Source organism: Paramisgurnus dabryanus, chromosome 21 (genome assembly GCF_030506205.2).
Source record: "Paramisgurnus dabryanus chromosome 21, PD_genome_1.1, whole genome shotgun sequence".
NCBI lineage: Eukaryota > Metazoa > Chordata > Actinopteri > Cypriniformes > Cobitidae > Paramisgurnus > Paramisgurnus dabryanus.
In genome coordinates this window covers 15,078,683-15,094,651 of record NC_133357.1, presented here as the reverse complement: position 1 = coordinate 15,094,651, position 15,969 = coordinate 15,078,683, and the positions used below count along the sequence as shown (strand labels likewise).

At 38.1% G+C, this 15,969-nt stretch overlaps 1 protein-coding gene and 1 pseudogene across 12 annotated transcripts in view; both read left to right on the top strand.

Moving 5' to 3' along the window:
- Positions 1-15,969, top strand: part of agrn (agrin) — a 294,150-nt gene that overhangs the window by 110,455 nt on the left and 167,726 nt on the right. For 9 of the 12 annotated variants that reach the window (XM_065285836.2, XM_065285838.2, XM_065285837.2 and 6 more), the window contains one exon: positions 13,925-13,963. In XM_065285836.2, coding sequence (XP_065141908.1) covers positions 13,925-13,963 — 39 coding nt within the window. Of the gene's footprint in view, positions 1-5,946; positions 7,856-13,924; positions 13,964-15,969 lie in introns of those variants that run through there. The other 3 variants (XM_065285846.2, XM_065285845.2, XM_065285844.2) reach the window with 2 other exon arrangements.
- LOC141281369 (U1 spliceosomal RNA) lies at positions 9,882-10,031 on the top strand (annotated as a pseudogene).

Below are 15,969 nucleotides of genomic sequence, written 5' to 3'. Positions count from 1 at the left end.
TTTACTAAAGAACTCGTTTGAGAGATTGTTATTTAATGAGAAAATGGCCATCAAACAACATGGCGCAATACAAAATTGCATGTGTTGTCATTTAAGTGTACATTTTATTCCAACAACAGTAAATCATACAGCCTATGACACGACACAGAGTCTGCCCCCTTAAATAGTTGACTGGAGTAATACTCCTGACTATAAACTGTAAATAGTAATGACACCACTATAAACATTACGAAAATGTCTGAACTCACCTTTAGATGTCCTACTGTATTAGTCTGAGACGGGGCTTCTGGTTAAAGATGGAGAAAGTCTCGATCATAATAACAAAGTCCAATATCTTTGATAATAATATGTCCCTTCGCGCAAAGAAAAGCAGAAATACATTTCTCAGACGAGCATTTATCATCGATGAGCGTAACGTTATATGTTTTATACAGTATGTGGTGAAGAACAGTCTTTGACACAGCATGACGTCTTATCAAAGTAATAAGTGCTCGTTTCATTTTGACGACGTTTGAAAAGATGTCCTCAGTAATCCAACATTTCCATGAGTGATGTATAGTCTCCGTCTCCAAAAGTAAACAGGCATAAGCAGATGTCATCGTGGAAAGGTTGTTAAACTTGATGATTTGCGACTCGCTGTTTTCAAATTCAGTTCAATCGCGCGTAGGCGGAACTAACAATGACTGACGAATCATATTCAACGTTTCATGTTGACAAGCGTGTGCACCAATAGGGTAAAAGAAAACTGCGAAACTGCTTGAACATGCAAACTTGCACTTATATTTTATATTTTAATAATATTTATAATTGTATTACATATATGAAATATAATTGTGATAAGACGTCTATTCGTATAGCTATTATTTATTTTTGTTAAATTATTTACACATTTGTCTGGAAAATGGCCTTCTGATTGGATGGGCCACAACTCAAAGTGGGCGGGCCCAGGCCCGGCCAGGCCCACCCGTAGCTTCGCCACTGATCTGAACACAATGTTGTATCAAAATACATCAAATTCAGTACCACAAGTACTATTATGATACATACACACTGAAAAAAATGATTCAATTTACTCAATTTTTTAAGGTAAGTGGTTGCACATTTAAACAAAAGTTTTTTATTGTATTTTACTTTACTAATCTTTTTTGTTTAAATGTAGCTTAAATAAATTGATTGCAACCACTTCCCTTAAAAATTAAGTAAATTGAATGAATCATTTTTTCAGTGCATATAATATAATATTATTAAATTATTTATTTGTTCCTTTTATTGAAATATTGTCACAATGCAAAAAATAATTTTGGTCCCAATATATGTTTCTATTTTTTATTACTTTTCACATTTATAAACCCATTTTAACTCTGTATTTATCATTTTTTGGTAACCCCCAAGAAACAATTCAGAATATACAATTTAAACAGTTACAGAATACAATTTCCCACCCCGCCCGACAAAAAGAAATAAATAAACAAAAATAAATAAAATTGAAAAAAACCCACAGTTTTTATACATACATACATACATACATACATACAAGTACAAATATAGAATACTTCAGCCTGATCTCACGAATTTCCGTGGGATACAGAATTTTTTGCTCATTTTTCCGTGGCATTCTCACAGATCTCCGCATTTTTCCGTGGCCTTGTCTTTTTCCATGGAATTCTCTCTTTAAATTGTTTAAAGTTTAGAAAATATTAAAGAATAAATCAGAAAAATAGTATAAACCAATAGTTAAAGTGACATACTAACGGCTAACGCAAACACCAAATCTAACCCTAAACCGAAGCGAAAATTCTTTGAAAATAGGAAACAGTAGTTGAGTAACCAATCCGTGAGAATGCCACGGAAAAAGACAGTCTGTAGCAGGGCCACGGAAAAATGCGGAGATCTGTGAGAATGCCACGGAAAAATTAGCAAAAAATTCCGTGACTATCCCACGGAACTTTGTGAGATCAGGGGCCGTATTCACAAAGCATTTTATCTTACCACTAAAAGTACTCCTAAATCGCACTAAAAGATTTTAGCTAGGAGTTTTCTCTTAAAAGTTATTCACAACGCCTTTCAGACCTACTTTTAGTAAGGAAAAATGATAACTCCTAAACTAAGAGTGAGTCTTCGTTGCTACGGATGACGTCAATTCTCATGCACGAGCTGCCTCTTAATGACCACCGTGATTGGTTGTTAGATGACAGCTGTCATGCGTAACATAACACAGACGCACCAAATCATGGAATTACAACATTGAAATATGTCTGTGTCCTACACAAAATAATAATAGTAATGCCATCAAAATGCATATATTAAAGAAAAGTCGTGAATGAAATTAAATTAAATCAAGGTAGCCTAATACTCAAATGAAAACCGCCAATTGCCTAATAATAAAAAACGACATTACATTAACACTTGCTTGATTAATTGACATCCTATTAGCCTAAATAGACTACTTAAAGCAAGTAAATGTTGCCCATATTGAAGAATCCTAATGTAATAAATAAATGACGGTGGATTATGAACTCGCCAAAACGGAAAAGAAAGCCCAACTGGATGCAGGATCAGTTACTGCTGCTGTTCCAGTTGGTGCTGGAAAAAAGAAACGTAATAAAAGGGAAATTCGGCACTGATATATCAAGCAAAAGCGTGAGACATGCGAGACAACGATGCGCGGGTCAATGTACAAAACAACCGGCACCCGACCAACGTTTTCAACTAACCCGCCCGCAAGTCGGACCGCAAAAAATCCGCGGGTGACCTCAGGCATCCGCTCATTTCGGATCAACCCGCGCATTACTGATGGGAGAGGATTTGTTGCAGATCAATGCAGCATTCCCGCTTGTGTCGCGGACCCCGGACTGCGAGAAGCGGTGGTATGCATTACAATCGCAGTAGAGGGTTGAGATTGCAGCCTTTAAACAGACTAGCATGGCAACAGGTATGCCTATAATATTAAATATTTAATTTCATTATTGTTTCATGTAATTCTAAAAAACTTCCTGCTTGCCATGAATGTAATGAATTATGAAACAAATGTTATAAACAATATTCTTACATTAAAGTGTGCTTTTAAGTATGTGCAATGCTTTTGAGTTGGTGAAACTGTCCATGTTAAGGAGGATCAGCACCTAAGACATTTTAAGATCCTTTGTGAATAGGTCTTAGTGAGTTAGGAGTCCTCTCGACTTCTTTTAAGCTGTCCCAGACTTAGGTGCTACTTTTAGGGCTAAAATGCTTTGTGAATTACTCTTAGTGAAAAAAAAATAGGAGTCCTAAATTTAGGAGTGACACGCCCAGTATTTTTAGGAGTTGCTCCTAAATTCGCCAGTTAGGAGCTACTTTTAGCCTTAAAATTCTTTGTGAATACGGCCCCAGGTTAAATAATCACAAGTGTTCACATATACAAATACGATTTGTTGAGATTTGTTATTTTGGGGGAAAACTGATGTCAATTTTGGTTTGATTTGGTCCTGGGTGCATAAACCACAGCAGATACAAGTTTGAGTTTGAACAATATCTGTTTATATATTATTTTACCAGAATCATCTGGTTTGAGATCGGTGGGCAGAACAGCCAGCATGAAGCTGTCAAATTGACATAGATTTGATTTGGACATCTGTTCCCATGGGATTGTTGGAAATGACGGCAACCATACGAACCACAGTCTTCAAACTCATGTTGTTCAAACAAAACTATTGAATTGACAGGTACGAGTTAAAATTAGAACTGGAACCTCGACATATGGTTTTTGATGTTCCGGGTCTGATAAAATGACTAGATTTTGTGCAAACAGCTTAATTTGTGTGATAGCCCACACCTGGATGCATCGTAGACAGGCGGAGTGCATCCACCAGACAGCAGGCCAGCCGGCAGATGTGTTCTCACGTTAAATCACACTGATGTCATTTCCCATGTGTAAGTCTCTCGTTCTATTGACACGCCGGCAGACAGTGTGAAAGAAAAATACCCACTTTCTCATTTTTTCTTCAGCGTGGTGGTGGCGTTGTTTTCTATTTTTGCAAGCTGTATGACAGAACACTGGAGATAGGAACTCCCAGCCGTTTAGCTTATTCTCACACATAGGTTTCTCCATCTCCCACCTTCTCTCCTGAAATATCTCCCTGTATCTGTCTTTCTTCCTGTCAAATTTGTGTCTGCTGCATGAGCAGTGTGCCGTAATGAGTTGGGTAGTTAGGAAAATCTGCTCATAATCAAAACTGTCTAATTTATGTGATGATAATCTATGCAAAATGACAATCAACCAGCTGCTGCGCTCCGTATCTGGATGGAGCAATTTAAGCATGAGATGCATAGAAACTCCAACCTGTGATGAAGTAACAGGGCAACAGGTTTAAAGGGCTTTTTGAGGTGTGTTGTTTCTGTAAAATGTTCAGATGGATTGGGGAACTGCACAACTATATCTTCATAAAAGTAATTTCAAAGAGATCTTCTTGCATTTAACTATACCAAATTGTAAAATAATGGAATAGAAACCAATAGCTTTTTTTAATACAGCATGCCGCCCCATGTCACAACAACTCTAAAGAACACCACGCATGCATCATTCCAGGAACTTGGCAAGATAAACCAGCAGAAGCAGATAAAAAGCCTCACGGCTGTTCTCCGTGTGAGAGCGGGAAGTGCCGAGAGTTTGTGGTTGTTTCTTAATGAAAGTTGCCAGCTGGGAGAGCACACTGAGAGAGATGTTAACCTTCTGAGATAGCACCACATTAAAGATGCATCACTGAGTGCTTTGAAGTCAAATTAGGTCTCATTTGAATCATGATAGAGGGTATGTCGAATCCGCCAGATGTGGCGCCCCCTTCTGTTTCTTCATTAGCTGATGGGAGTTATTTTAGCTTTCTTTCTCGAATGATACTGAAGGACCAGTTGTCTTTGCTAAATGTATTACTTAGTCTGCGTGTCAGCCTGAAGGGAGATTAATGGCCTTGGTGGAGTGTGGGTGTTATTCATGGGGCCCAGCACCACAGCTGGTGAGTGAACTCAGGGCCCCGTGCTGGAGGCCTGGTTGACCCCGCGTTCTCTGGTAGGAGCCCGATTCCCCAAGGCCCCTAAAGTCAGTGTCCAAAAAGATAAACGGCCCCTGATGCATAACCTTGTAAGATATGTTTGTGCGCGGCTGTGTGCATGACCGTGTATCTAGAGATGGGTGGGGTAGGAAACAGACCGTATACATAATTGATAGCATGTACTGGCTTCTTTGTAAAGATGAACCTCTGTTGTGTATATGTCAGTTGGTATTGGAGATTGGGGGGAGTGTATAAAAAAGAAGCATGAGCTTTTTGTGCCGTTGACCCCATTATGGATGTAAAATTAACATATGTAGTAGTGAGAAACTACTAAAATGATGCTGCGGATTAAAACACATTTTCTACTGATCTCCTGCCAGCATATTCATATTCACTCCTGAATATTCATTTGCATTTATGTTTCACAGTATGACAGATGAATAAAAAACATGGCACGGTGTCACACGAAGATTAATCATTACGCGTTTTTTACAATTCGGGGATGTTTTGCCTGCCTGTTGATTTTTATTGCATGCGTTTCTGTTCGCACCCCCATTCTGCATTTGCATTGTAAATTGAGTATTTTCAATTATCGCTCATAGAAATACTTAAATAAATAAAGTAAAATAAATCTTTTCTGATTCAGTTTTTTATATTTCTCCACAAAGCCAGCCATTATTATGTAGCACAATTGCAGTAGATTGTTGGCTACACTGTCCTCCACAAAGCTTGACATGTTTTTGGTCCAGTTGCCCTTTTGTGTTTCGCTGTCATTCCAGCTTCCCCCCTTTTAAAACACTCCCAAGTATTCCCAAAAGCTTTTCTTTTCCCCCTCCGTGCCTCGCCGCCTCCCCCTTCTTACCCCTCCCATTCCTTTGTTAAAGACAGCCCCTCATCCACACCCCCTCTCACTATCTTCCCCTTCATTCGAAGCAGAGAGAGGGAGACACGAGCGTCCGTGCCGTGAGGATGTAAGAAACGCGTTCCCTTTATTATTCAACGTATCAGAGGGATGGACTAAGTATCATTAGGCAGTTTGCCTTCTTTTTTCTGCTTTTCTTTCTCACTCTCCACTCATTTCCGAGTGCCGCTCCCTGGCCACAGCTCTCTCTCTCTTTCTCTCTGGCTGAGAAGCACTGGATGAACGCAGGCTCGCACTGACAGGGTACCTGGCACTCCGGGGATTTCTGACATGAATAGGACCGATCAGTGTGTATGTTTTGGCTAGCACTGAACACTTCCTCCGAGATCAGCTTGAGCGAGTTGGAGTCCAGGAGAGGACACGAGGAGAAACACCGGGAGAAGAGCAAGCGCACGGAATGGATGCTTGACAGAACGCAACGGAGAGGGACCTTTAAATAGCTTCTGACTCAAATGCAAATAAATCACAATGAAACTGGCACTTTTTCAAAGAGACAAACAATTAAACTAAGTGCACTGAGCTTGTCTTTTCCTTGGAGTCGTTTGCTTAAAAGGATAGAGGAAGTCATAACAACGCATTTCTGAACCAGTCTTGTGTGCACACCGGCAATCTCAGCTGTTCTCCATATCGTATCTTGTTTCCGGATGCCCGAACAGAGGGACGCGTCTGCACGACATATGTTCTGAGGGACAGGTCTGCTCAACTGCCCACCGTACGTTTTGCCCTCCGCTGACAGTTAAAATCGAGCTTGTTGCCAAAAAGGAGCTGTGTTTTGAAGGAGGTGGGGGGAGCACGTGGAGGGGGTCGCTCTCTGGGGCATATGGTCGAGTTGACCCCAGACAGCTGCGGACTCTCTGTGAGCTAATTCATTTATTCAGGAGGTCCACGCTGGGGCAGGGGTTAGAAAAGTTTCTCAATTTTACGACCGAAGACGAGCCTTGTGTAACAGTTCGGGAGGCTTGGCTCAAGTGTGTGTGGTACAATTTGTACGTTGTGTGCGTGTAGATGAAAGGCTAATGACTCTAATTGAAGCCTGGGAGCAACAAATCGTTTCCCTGGGCTGAATGCTAGCATGATGCCCAGCCACACCCGCAGTCAAACCTGACACGTGCCACGCGGAGATCAGCCTGGCAACTTTACGCGGATGGTGTGCACAGACAGGTGGCATCGCAGCCGAAGAAATTTGGAGAATAGAGAAGTAATTGTGTCGTAATAATTAGAAGTACCAATAAAGACACACAAACACAAAGTTCTGCGTTTGGGGATTTATAGTACAAAGTGCACAGGAGTTGTTTGCCTTCGTTTGTGTGTGTGTGCTGCCAGTCTAGGCCAGGGTCCAGCTGATCTTTTTGTTCAAACACACTCAGGCAAACTAACCTTTCATGACCATCCACCCCTGTGTTTTGGAGAGTAATGGAGGGTTTCTGGAAAGGTTGAGGACATTAGGAACGGGATTCGTACCCTCCCGCAGAGGATGTAATTTGGGAACAAAATGCGTTGCTTGGAGACCGGTGAAAGCATTTGCCTACATTTTTCTGAAAGGAACTGCTCTGAAGTGTCCGTCGAGAAGCGTCACTGGAGTTTAAGTTAAAATTCTCAGGAGGAGGAGTCTCTGGATTTCTTTGGTCTCTTGGCCACTGTACTTCATCTCCCTTTTTCTCAAAGTCCCTTCGGATCACCTTGGCGTACTTCAGGGAAAACGTGGACTGGAGTATGACCAGTTGTCAGTACCCCACACCGCCCCCGGAGAGGGACCGCATGTACCAGCACAAAGTATCGCTGGTCGTGCGGTACTTCATGATACCTTGCAACATCTGCCTGATACTGCTGGCCACTTCAACGCTCGGCTTCGCCGTCCTCCTCTTCCTCAATAACTGTAGGTCACAGTTAATGAAACATGACATGCAGTGTATGTATATATACATATATGTCTATGTGTATGTGTTCATCTAAATATACACATGTGTAGTGAAATATTCTCTGTAGATTTTATAAAAGCTTGTTTTGCCTTAAAGGTTGAAAAGAGTAAAGTTAAAGGTTAGTGGTGCTCTTGTATGTAAGCATTTGGGCACAAAAGTATTTGGACACTTTGGGTACATTTGAATGCTGTACGTTTATTAATAGGTAACTTAAATAACTTTTAGCCAACTTGCCCCAAAATTATTATTAGTAGCTTTATGATATTTATTCTTACATATTTTGGTCCATAGCAAAGCAAGCACAGGTTTTAGTAAATATTTGAAAACAAGTGTACTTTTGGGTGAACTATCGCTTTAAGTATCCAATGCTTTTTGGAATTACTGTAAGAGCCTGAAGTTTTCCTACTTTGCTGCTCACAGAGGTAGAGAGGCATTTTGACGGATGGATGGTTCAATAAGGATCGATGGCAATCAAAAACTAATCCCTAATGTGCAGCCTTCGATCCCCTGCCTGACAGTGAAATGATTAAGGATGACACAGATAAACTGTTCTCATCGTATAAAGTGCTTTTAGCGCTTGTGTGTAAAAAACACGGGCCGGTGGCATTCTGTCATCCCCGAAGCGCTGGTATTTAGCCTCCACAGTGGGATGAAGGGGGCAGATTAAATGCCTTTGGGTGTGAAAGCTTGGCATTAGCGACAGTGCTTACAGTATCTGCTTGAGTGAATCTGCAAATGCTTTGGTGTCTTAGGATGCCCCGCCAGCCTGTGTGTTGCCAGATAGATTTGCCACTATGCTTACAAAGGGGAGATTGAAGAGAAAACGTGTGAGCTTCAGAGCGTGTCACAATGCGCTTTGATGACATAGAGCAGCAGGTAATGCTCTTTTTTGGATGTCTTACCATTTCCATCCTGTTTTATCAGCGTTTGCGCACTCTTTGATCCACGATTTTCTCTTTTTCTGTAAATTCCATTTGAAACTATTCTGAGCTTGAACAGCAATGTGTTTTACTAGTACTGTAGGTTTTTATAGCATGTGTTTGTAGTTTCTTTAAGGCTGTTCGACAGGAGAAAGGTTTTATAGTTTTTTGTGTGTAAATGTGTTTAATAGTAATATAAAACATTGAATTTTGACTTCAAAATTTATAAAAGTTTTGTTCATCTTGTTGGACAAAACATGTAAGTCTCATAAATGTTTGTTAAACACACTGAAAAAAAATAATACGCTGGATTTAGTAAAATTAAATATTGTAATATTATATATAAGTAAGTTTTACATTGAATTTTAAGCCACTGAAAAAAATGTTTCATTCAATTTACATAAATGTAGCTTAAATAAATTGATTGTGACCACTTACCTTAAAAAAAAATGAGTGAATTGAATGAGTAATTTTTTTCAGTGCAATTTAAACAAATGCAATTTTTTTAAGTAAGTTTAACATGGAATTTTAAGCAATTTCAGCTTAATTTTTTAAGCAATTGCTTAAAATTCCGTGTAAAACTTACTTAAAAAATTATGCAAACTATGTTTGTAAGGAAATTCAGTGTATTATTTTTAACAGTATTCAAGTCCACTGCCTAGGTAGTTATATTTACTAAATAATTCAAGTAGTTTCAACACAAAATTATTAAGTTAATTTCCTTCTTACAAATTTTACATGATAAAATTTACTTAATAATGTGTTCATTTAGAATTACTCACCTTTTTTATTATTTTTACTCAAATTTGGTAACAATATATTTTTAAATAGAATGTACTCATTTTATTTAGTTAAATTTACTAAGCCACAAAATATTTTTACAGTGCACCAAGCTTATTTTTTGCGATAATCCAAAAGTCTATAGGAAAAATTCATGGGCCTTTTTTCGAGGGAACCAGTATCCTGCTAACTTACGGATTAGCCTACAAAAAATACGTCATCTCTTTGTAAATACTCTATTATTAAGGAGAAAACAAGCTCGCTATATGTCAGTGACGGCCAATCAGAATGTATTTGATGTTATGCACATATGTTTATACTTACCTGGCAGGGGAGACACTATGATCGTGAATGTGGTTCACCCAGGGCCATTGCAATCCGGTTGTGCTGACTCCTGCAAATTCATCAAATGTGGGAATCTTGACTGCAAAATTTGTTGCATTATGTTATACAAATGGGTGATGTGGATTTAGTAAGATTTCACGGTGGGCGGAGCTACTGAGCGTTTACATTTGACAGACACATTAATCCAATGCGACTTACAGTGCATTACAAACTATACTGTACATTTTTTATAATTTTTTGTGTTCCCTGGGATGGAACGCACAACCTTTTGCACTGCTATTAAAATGCTTTACCAGTTTAGCTACAGAAACACTTAGCATTAGCCAGTCTAAGCAGAAACCGAGCAATTGACAAAAACAGATTTACATCGAAAAGTTTTTCTTTGTTTTTTCTCATCACATCTGTGTAGCTCACTGTGTTGAGCACATTGCTGCTGTGTACAAAAAATATGTCTAGTGTATGTAACTTCCTCCTGTGCAAAAACATATCTACTTAGATATGTATCCTGCTTTTAAAAAATCCTTGGAAAGGAGAGAACCGAGTGAATCGAAAGTAAAAGAGAGCATTCGGCCCTGTGCACTTTCTGTAAATCATTACCAACCTCATTTCTCATAATCTTACCTGTGCCCTCACTTAAAGGAACCCGCGGTGCCTCTACATCAGATCTATATTAAAAGACCAAAAAGGGCCCTTCATGAAATTCTGAAAACGTGCCCTCTCTATCCCTCAATAAAGGAGTCCGAATGTGAGGTTCATTTATAAGCCGAGCTTGTCGCGAAATCGATTTAATCCAGACAGATTCCATTAGATTTAAACACAAACTCACTGAGTGCTCTCCATTCCCATATCTCAAAGAAGAGTAAAAATGGGGTGGAATGAAAGAAGTACCATTAACATGGAGAGGTGCATCATAGTGTTTGAAAGCTTGTGTAGTGGGAAACAGACCAAAGGTTACTCATTTTTGTTTTCATTTAGCAGACGCAAAAAAGAGGCAGAGCTGCTCAGCTCTTTACAACCACATTCAGTCATATCACACATTCATCACACATATACACACACATATTGTATTGAATTGATATACAGCGTACATTCACATAACATGTATACAAACACACTGACTGAAAAGATCCTTGCAAGCCATAATTCCATTTACTGATATGTAACAGATAGTATGCTACATTTGCATTGATGTCGTGTGCAATATAAATAAATAGAAATAAGGGTTGCAAGATATATCAAAATTATTGAAATATTGCAATATGCATATTGTAATGGTTTGCAATAACTGATGATTTTAATTCTTCACAAAGTTACGTGCAGACAAAGTTTGAGGTCGATACAGATAGCAGAGAGATATGTGATCGATATGGCGAGGGTGATGCTTTTTTTCTAGACAGAATGTGAATCTATCTTGGTTAAATAGTAAAGTTTTTAAATATATTTTATTTAAATTTACATTGAACTTAAAAGCGTTATGTATCACATATTTTAATACACATTATTAGCATAAAAAAATGTGTTTAAAAATGCGAATAGCAAAATATTTGAAAATATTGATGCAATTGGTTTAAGACTTAACCAGTCATAATGAAATATTTAAGAGAATCGTGTAATAAATTATACATTTGTAGGAAGAAGTGGAGAATTTCGAAAGAAAAACATTTCTGGTGTGTATTATATACATGTGAAACAGATGTCTCTGTATGACGTATGCATCACACTTGTGTTCTCCTTCATGCGCCACAGGGCATTTCAGAAAGTTGAGTCGTGCATGTGAAAGCCCTGGTGTTATGCATTACAGTGGTGTGAGCAGTATGTGTTTTGTCTTTTTATGATACACATCTATGTGTGTGTGTGTGTGTGTGTGTGTGTGTGTGTGTGTGTGTTATTCGCCCTCAGCTATGGTGATGTTTCCCTGAGGATGAAACACTGTAACTGTCATGATTGACTCTCAGACCAGTTCAACAGACACTCCATTATTCAAGGAGAGAAGCACAGCAAGCCATTCCCCATATATTCCCCGTTCTATCTCGCCCGCTCATTTTCTCACCCCTTCTCTTTCCACTCTGTTTTTCTGTCTCTCTCCCATCCCTCTCTCTCCGCTCCCGGCTCTCCAATCTTCCTCGCTCTCTGTTGTTGACAAGCAATTTGAAGTGATCCTAAAATTAAACTCTATTCTGGCAGTTGGGGGTGCTGGTGAAGAGAGGAACAGAGATTTCCAGCTCCGGCCCTGCGAGTCTCTCTCTCTCTCTCTTTCTCTTTCTTTCTCTCTTTGTGTTGTTGGTGAGTGCAACCGGCTGGCTGGGCAATTGATGTGATAGTTTTGTGGCTTCGGTTATTCCCACCCACAGATGCAGGGTGTTGTGGCTGCGCTTTAGCTAGATGGCTTCACACGTGTGTTGTCGGAAAGCAGGTTCTGTCAAGAGTAATAAGGTAGCAGGAGTTCAGTGTTTTCAAAATGACTCACCTCCGACTTACCAGACAGTTCTTGCTTTCAGTCAGCTCTGATTTTAATGAGTTTCTTCCCAGCGCTACTGACTGATGATTTAGACTTTACGTTTTATTATTGTTACAGTAGTTGCGCAGACAAACATATCTCACCCAACTTCGGTCACTGCGTGAGGTTTTAATATGGTCTGTTGATATTGTATATGTTATCGAATCAGATTTAGGTTATCAGAAATCTTATTATGTGTTAATAAGATTTGTTTCATCAGTTTGTTTCCTTTGTCGTGTATAAATATTTGTATATATTTTAACATTCAAATACAGACCACAGATAATTTTTACACACAGTCCTGTGTAATATAAAAATACAGTGTTTTTACAGTAACATACAGTGGTATACAGAAGCTGAAAGAGCAGAACTGTGAAGCTTGTATTTTGGTAAAGACCCTTGAATGTTTCAGATAAAAGGTTCATTTTTTGTTAAAATTGTGTAAAGTAGTCCCTTTTGTTTTATCTGGGTAGACATCTTGTTACACATAATATCCAGCCTGATCTCACGAGAAACTACATATTTTACAAGTGGGCTAATTCGTATTCGTATCTCATACAGTACATAATCGTGCTATATTGTACGATTTTCATGAAAAACAACAAGGAAACCGAACCCCTAACCCCGCACCTAACCCCAATGTCACAGGGTCAAGGCAAATCGTACCAAAACTTACGAATGTGGTCGTATGAATTAATACAAATTAGCCAACTCGTACAATATGTACGAATTCTCGTGAGATAGCATTGTAATATCTTGGGGAATAGAACTAAATGTAGATTTACAGAATATGTTGGGATATTTACCAAAATTTTAAGGACAGGAAAGACTTTTTTAGAAATGGAAACAAAATGCACTTAGAGGGTTTTGCAGTGAAAGACAAATTTGTTGAATAGAAATGAAATGGCTAAAGTCATTTATTAGAATTAGAAATTAAGATTTGATTGAAGTTTAAGAGATCCTGCAGTGCAGCTGCCTGCTATTGCTCAAGTGGAATGAAGGTTTACCCTAAATACTTGACACTTCAGCTTATACTTTTACACTGTTTTTAATACTAAATACACATTTCCTGTATTTTCTGGTTGTATTATAATAACAAGACTGAGAAATAATTATATATGATCACTATACAATTACAAAAACATCAAATCCAATAGAAGCATGGTGGCCTTTTTGCACAGTACTATATATACTTGTTTTCTAAAGCAGCACTATCAACCCATAGACTCCTTTGTAAGAGCATTACTTCAAACGTAGGAGTATTTTCTGTGGTAATTGACAGCTTGTCATCTCACGGATGGTTTCGACAGAGCTCAAGTTGTATTTAACCCTGATATTCCTTTAATCTTATATTCTGTCTGATCTTTTTTCTTTATTCTGTTTTAGTTTGAACTTATCTAATATAAAGTCATTTAGTCACTGTCCACCCACTCATTCAAAACGACTGCATGGCCACTTGAGACATCCTGAAGTCTTATTTTAACTAATGTGCCTCTCTCTCTCTCTTTTCTCTACAGATAAACCTGTTCACTTCACCGAAACTGCACCTCCTGATGGTAAGTCCCATAAGATTTCCCCTGACCAGAGTGTTTCCAGCCTGCCCAGATAATGATCTCAGATCAGACCTGTCTTCTGTTTGAAGTGGGCGTCTTCACTGCGCCTTGTCCCACACCACCAGCTTGTGTGTAGCCTGTTAACATGGTCAGACAGAGGCAGAGAGAAACATCAGCTTTGATGTAGGAATCTCATGACAACTTGATTTATCCCAATTGGATATCTTTGCAGAGAGGGTGGCAGACTTCTTAGGCACATGGCAAAGTTTTCCGATATTCCTTGAGGAGATGAATGCATCTTCTATGAAAGGAAAGAAAAATCACAAATGGGATATTTTTATACTCATTTGTTTCTCACAGACAACTGATATTATATAAAAAATAGGGCTGTCAAAAGATTAATCGCGATTAATCGCATACAAAATAAAAGTTTGTTTTTGCATACTGTATTTTCCGGATTATAAGATGCATCGGAGTATAAGCCGCATCATTCAAAAATGGGTCATTAAGACGACATAACATATATAAGTCGCAGTGGACTATACGTCGCGTTTATTTAGAAAATTATTTCACAAAATCCATGCCGAAGAACAGACGTTTAATCTGGAAAGGCAAGTTATTCAACTAAACAATAGCAGACAAAACAGCAGGCTAAATAGATGTCTGTACGTTAAAGTATTATCATTTATTTAAACTATAAACCATAGCGTACAGAACTTACCTGAAAGGTTGAATATGCTAAATTAACCGAACAAGACAACTAGCGTGAAGTTCGCAAACTCTTCATTCCGCATCACTGAATCCATCGAATTACATAAATATAGGCGTAGCATATAGTGGACTCCTGCGGCTGTAGATGGTAATGATGTCTATTGCCTCATAAATGTCAAAATTAATTCATACTGACTTACAACGCGCACCTGACTATAAGACGCAGCACCAGCCAAGTTATAAAAAAGCGTGGCTTATAGTCCGAAAAATACGGTAATATATGTGTTTGCACTGTGTAATCATATGTACACGTATGTACATGTGTGTATATATATATATATATATATATATATATATATATATATATATATATATATATATATATATATATATATATATATATATAATAAACACACCACTATATTATGCAAACACAAACTTTAATTTTGTATGCGATTTATCACGATTAATCTTTTGACAGCTCTAATAAAAAGCAAATTTAGATCTGAGTCTCTTACATCATGTGATTTTTGTTGAGGTACAACTTATATCTCATTGTTTTAGATTGGTATATGTTTTAAGATATTAAAGTATGTAATCAATAGTCACATTTTTTAGATTTCATGAAATTACTCCAAGACTATATAACACCTTTTGTATCTAAAGAGTTATATTAGTAGCTCAGAGGTACATATTGAAACTAAAAAGTGCATATTATTACCTCGAAGGTACATATTAATTTGTCAAAGGTTCATATTGGTACCAAATGTTTACATATCTCTACCCAAATGTTACATTTTAGGACCTTTTTAAAGGGGTACATATTTTGACCATTGTTATGTTAAAAAATATTTTGATTATACACATAATGTTTTATGTAGAAGCATGAAATAATTTTAATACAGAAACATAACTAAGAACTACACAAAGTCTCGTGAGATATAAAAGAGAAACCTCTCGGCGGTAAAACTTTCCTTTGGGCATTTTTCCTGAAACTGATTAGCTGCCTGCCTTTGCCAAGTTTATGAAAATAAATCTCAGCATTAAATGAGGAATTGTTTTTGTTGTTGTCGCCATCCTCTAAGAGTCATTAATTATACAAGAACAATTTATTGGCAAATGGCAGATCTCTGCACAGATTAATTGGAAGAAACATCTGGTTTCCCCACTTTGTTAATGAATATTTATATGCTGCAACGTGAAATGGGGTTTGGTGGTTACTCCTGAGCGGTTGGCAGTGGAGATGCTTCTCTTTACGAGCTGGATGAAGCTTCATTACGGACACCATCGTAAATACT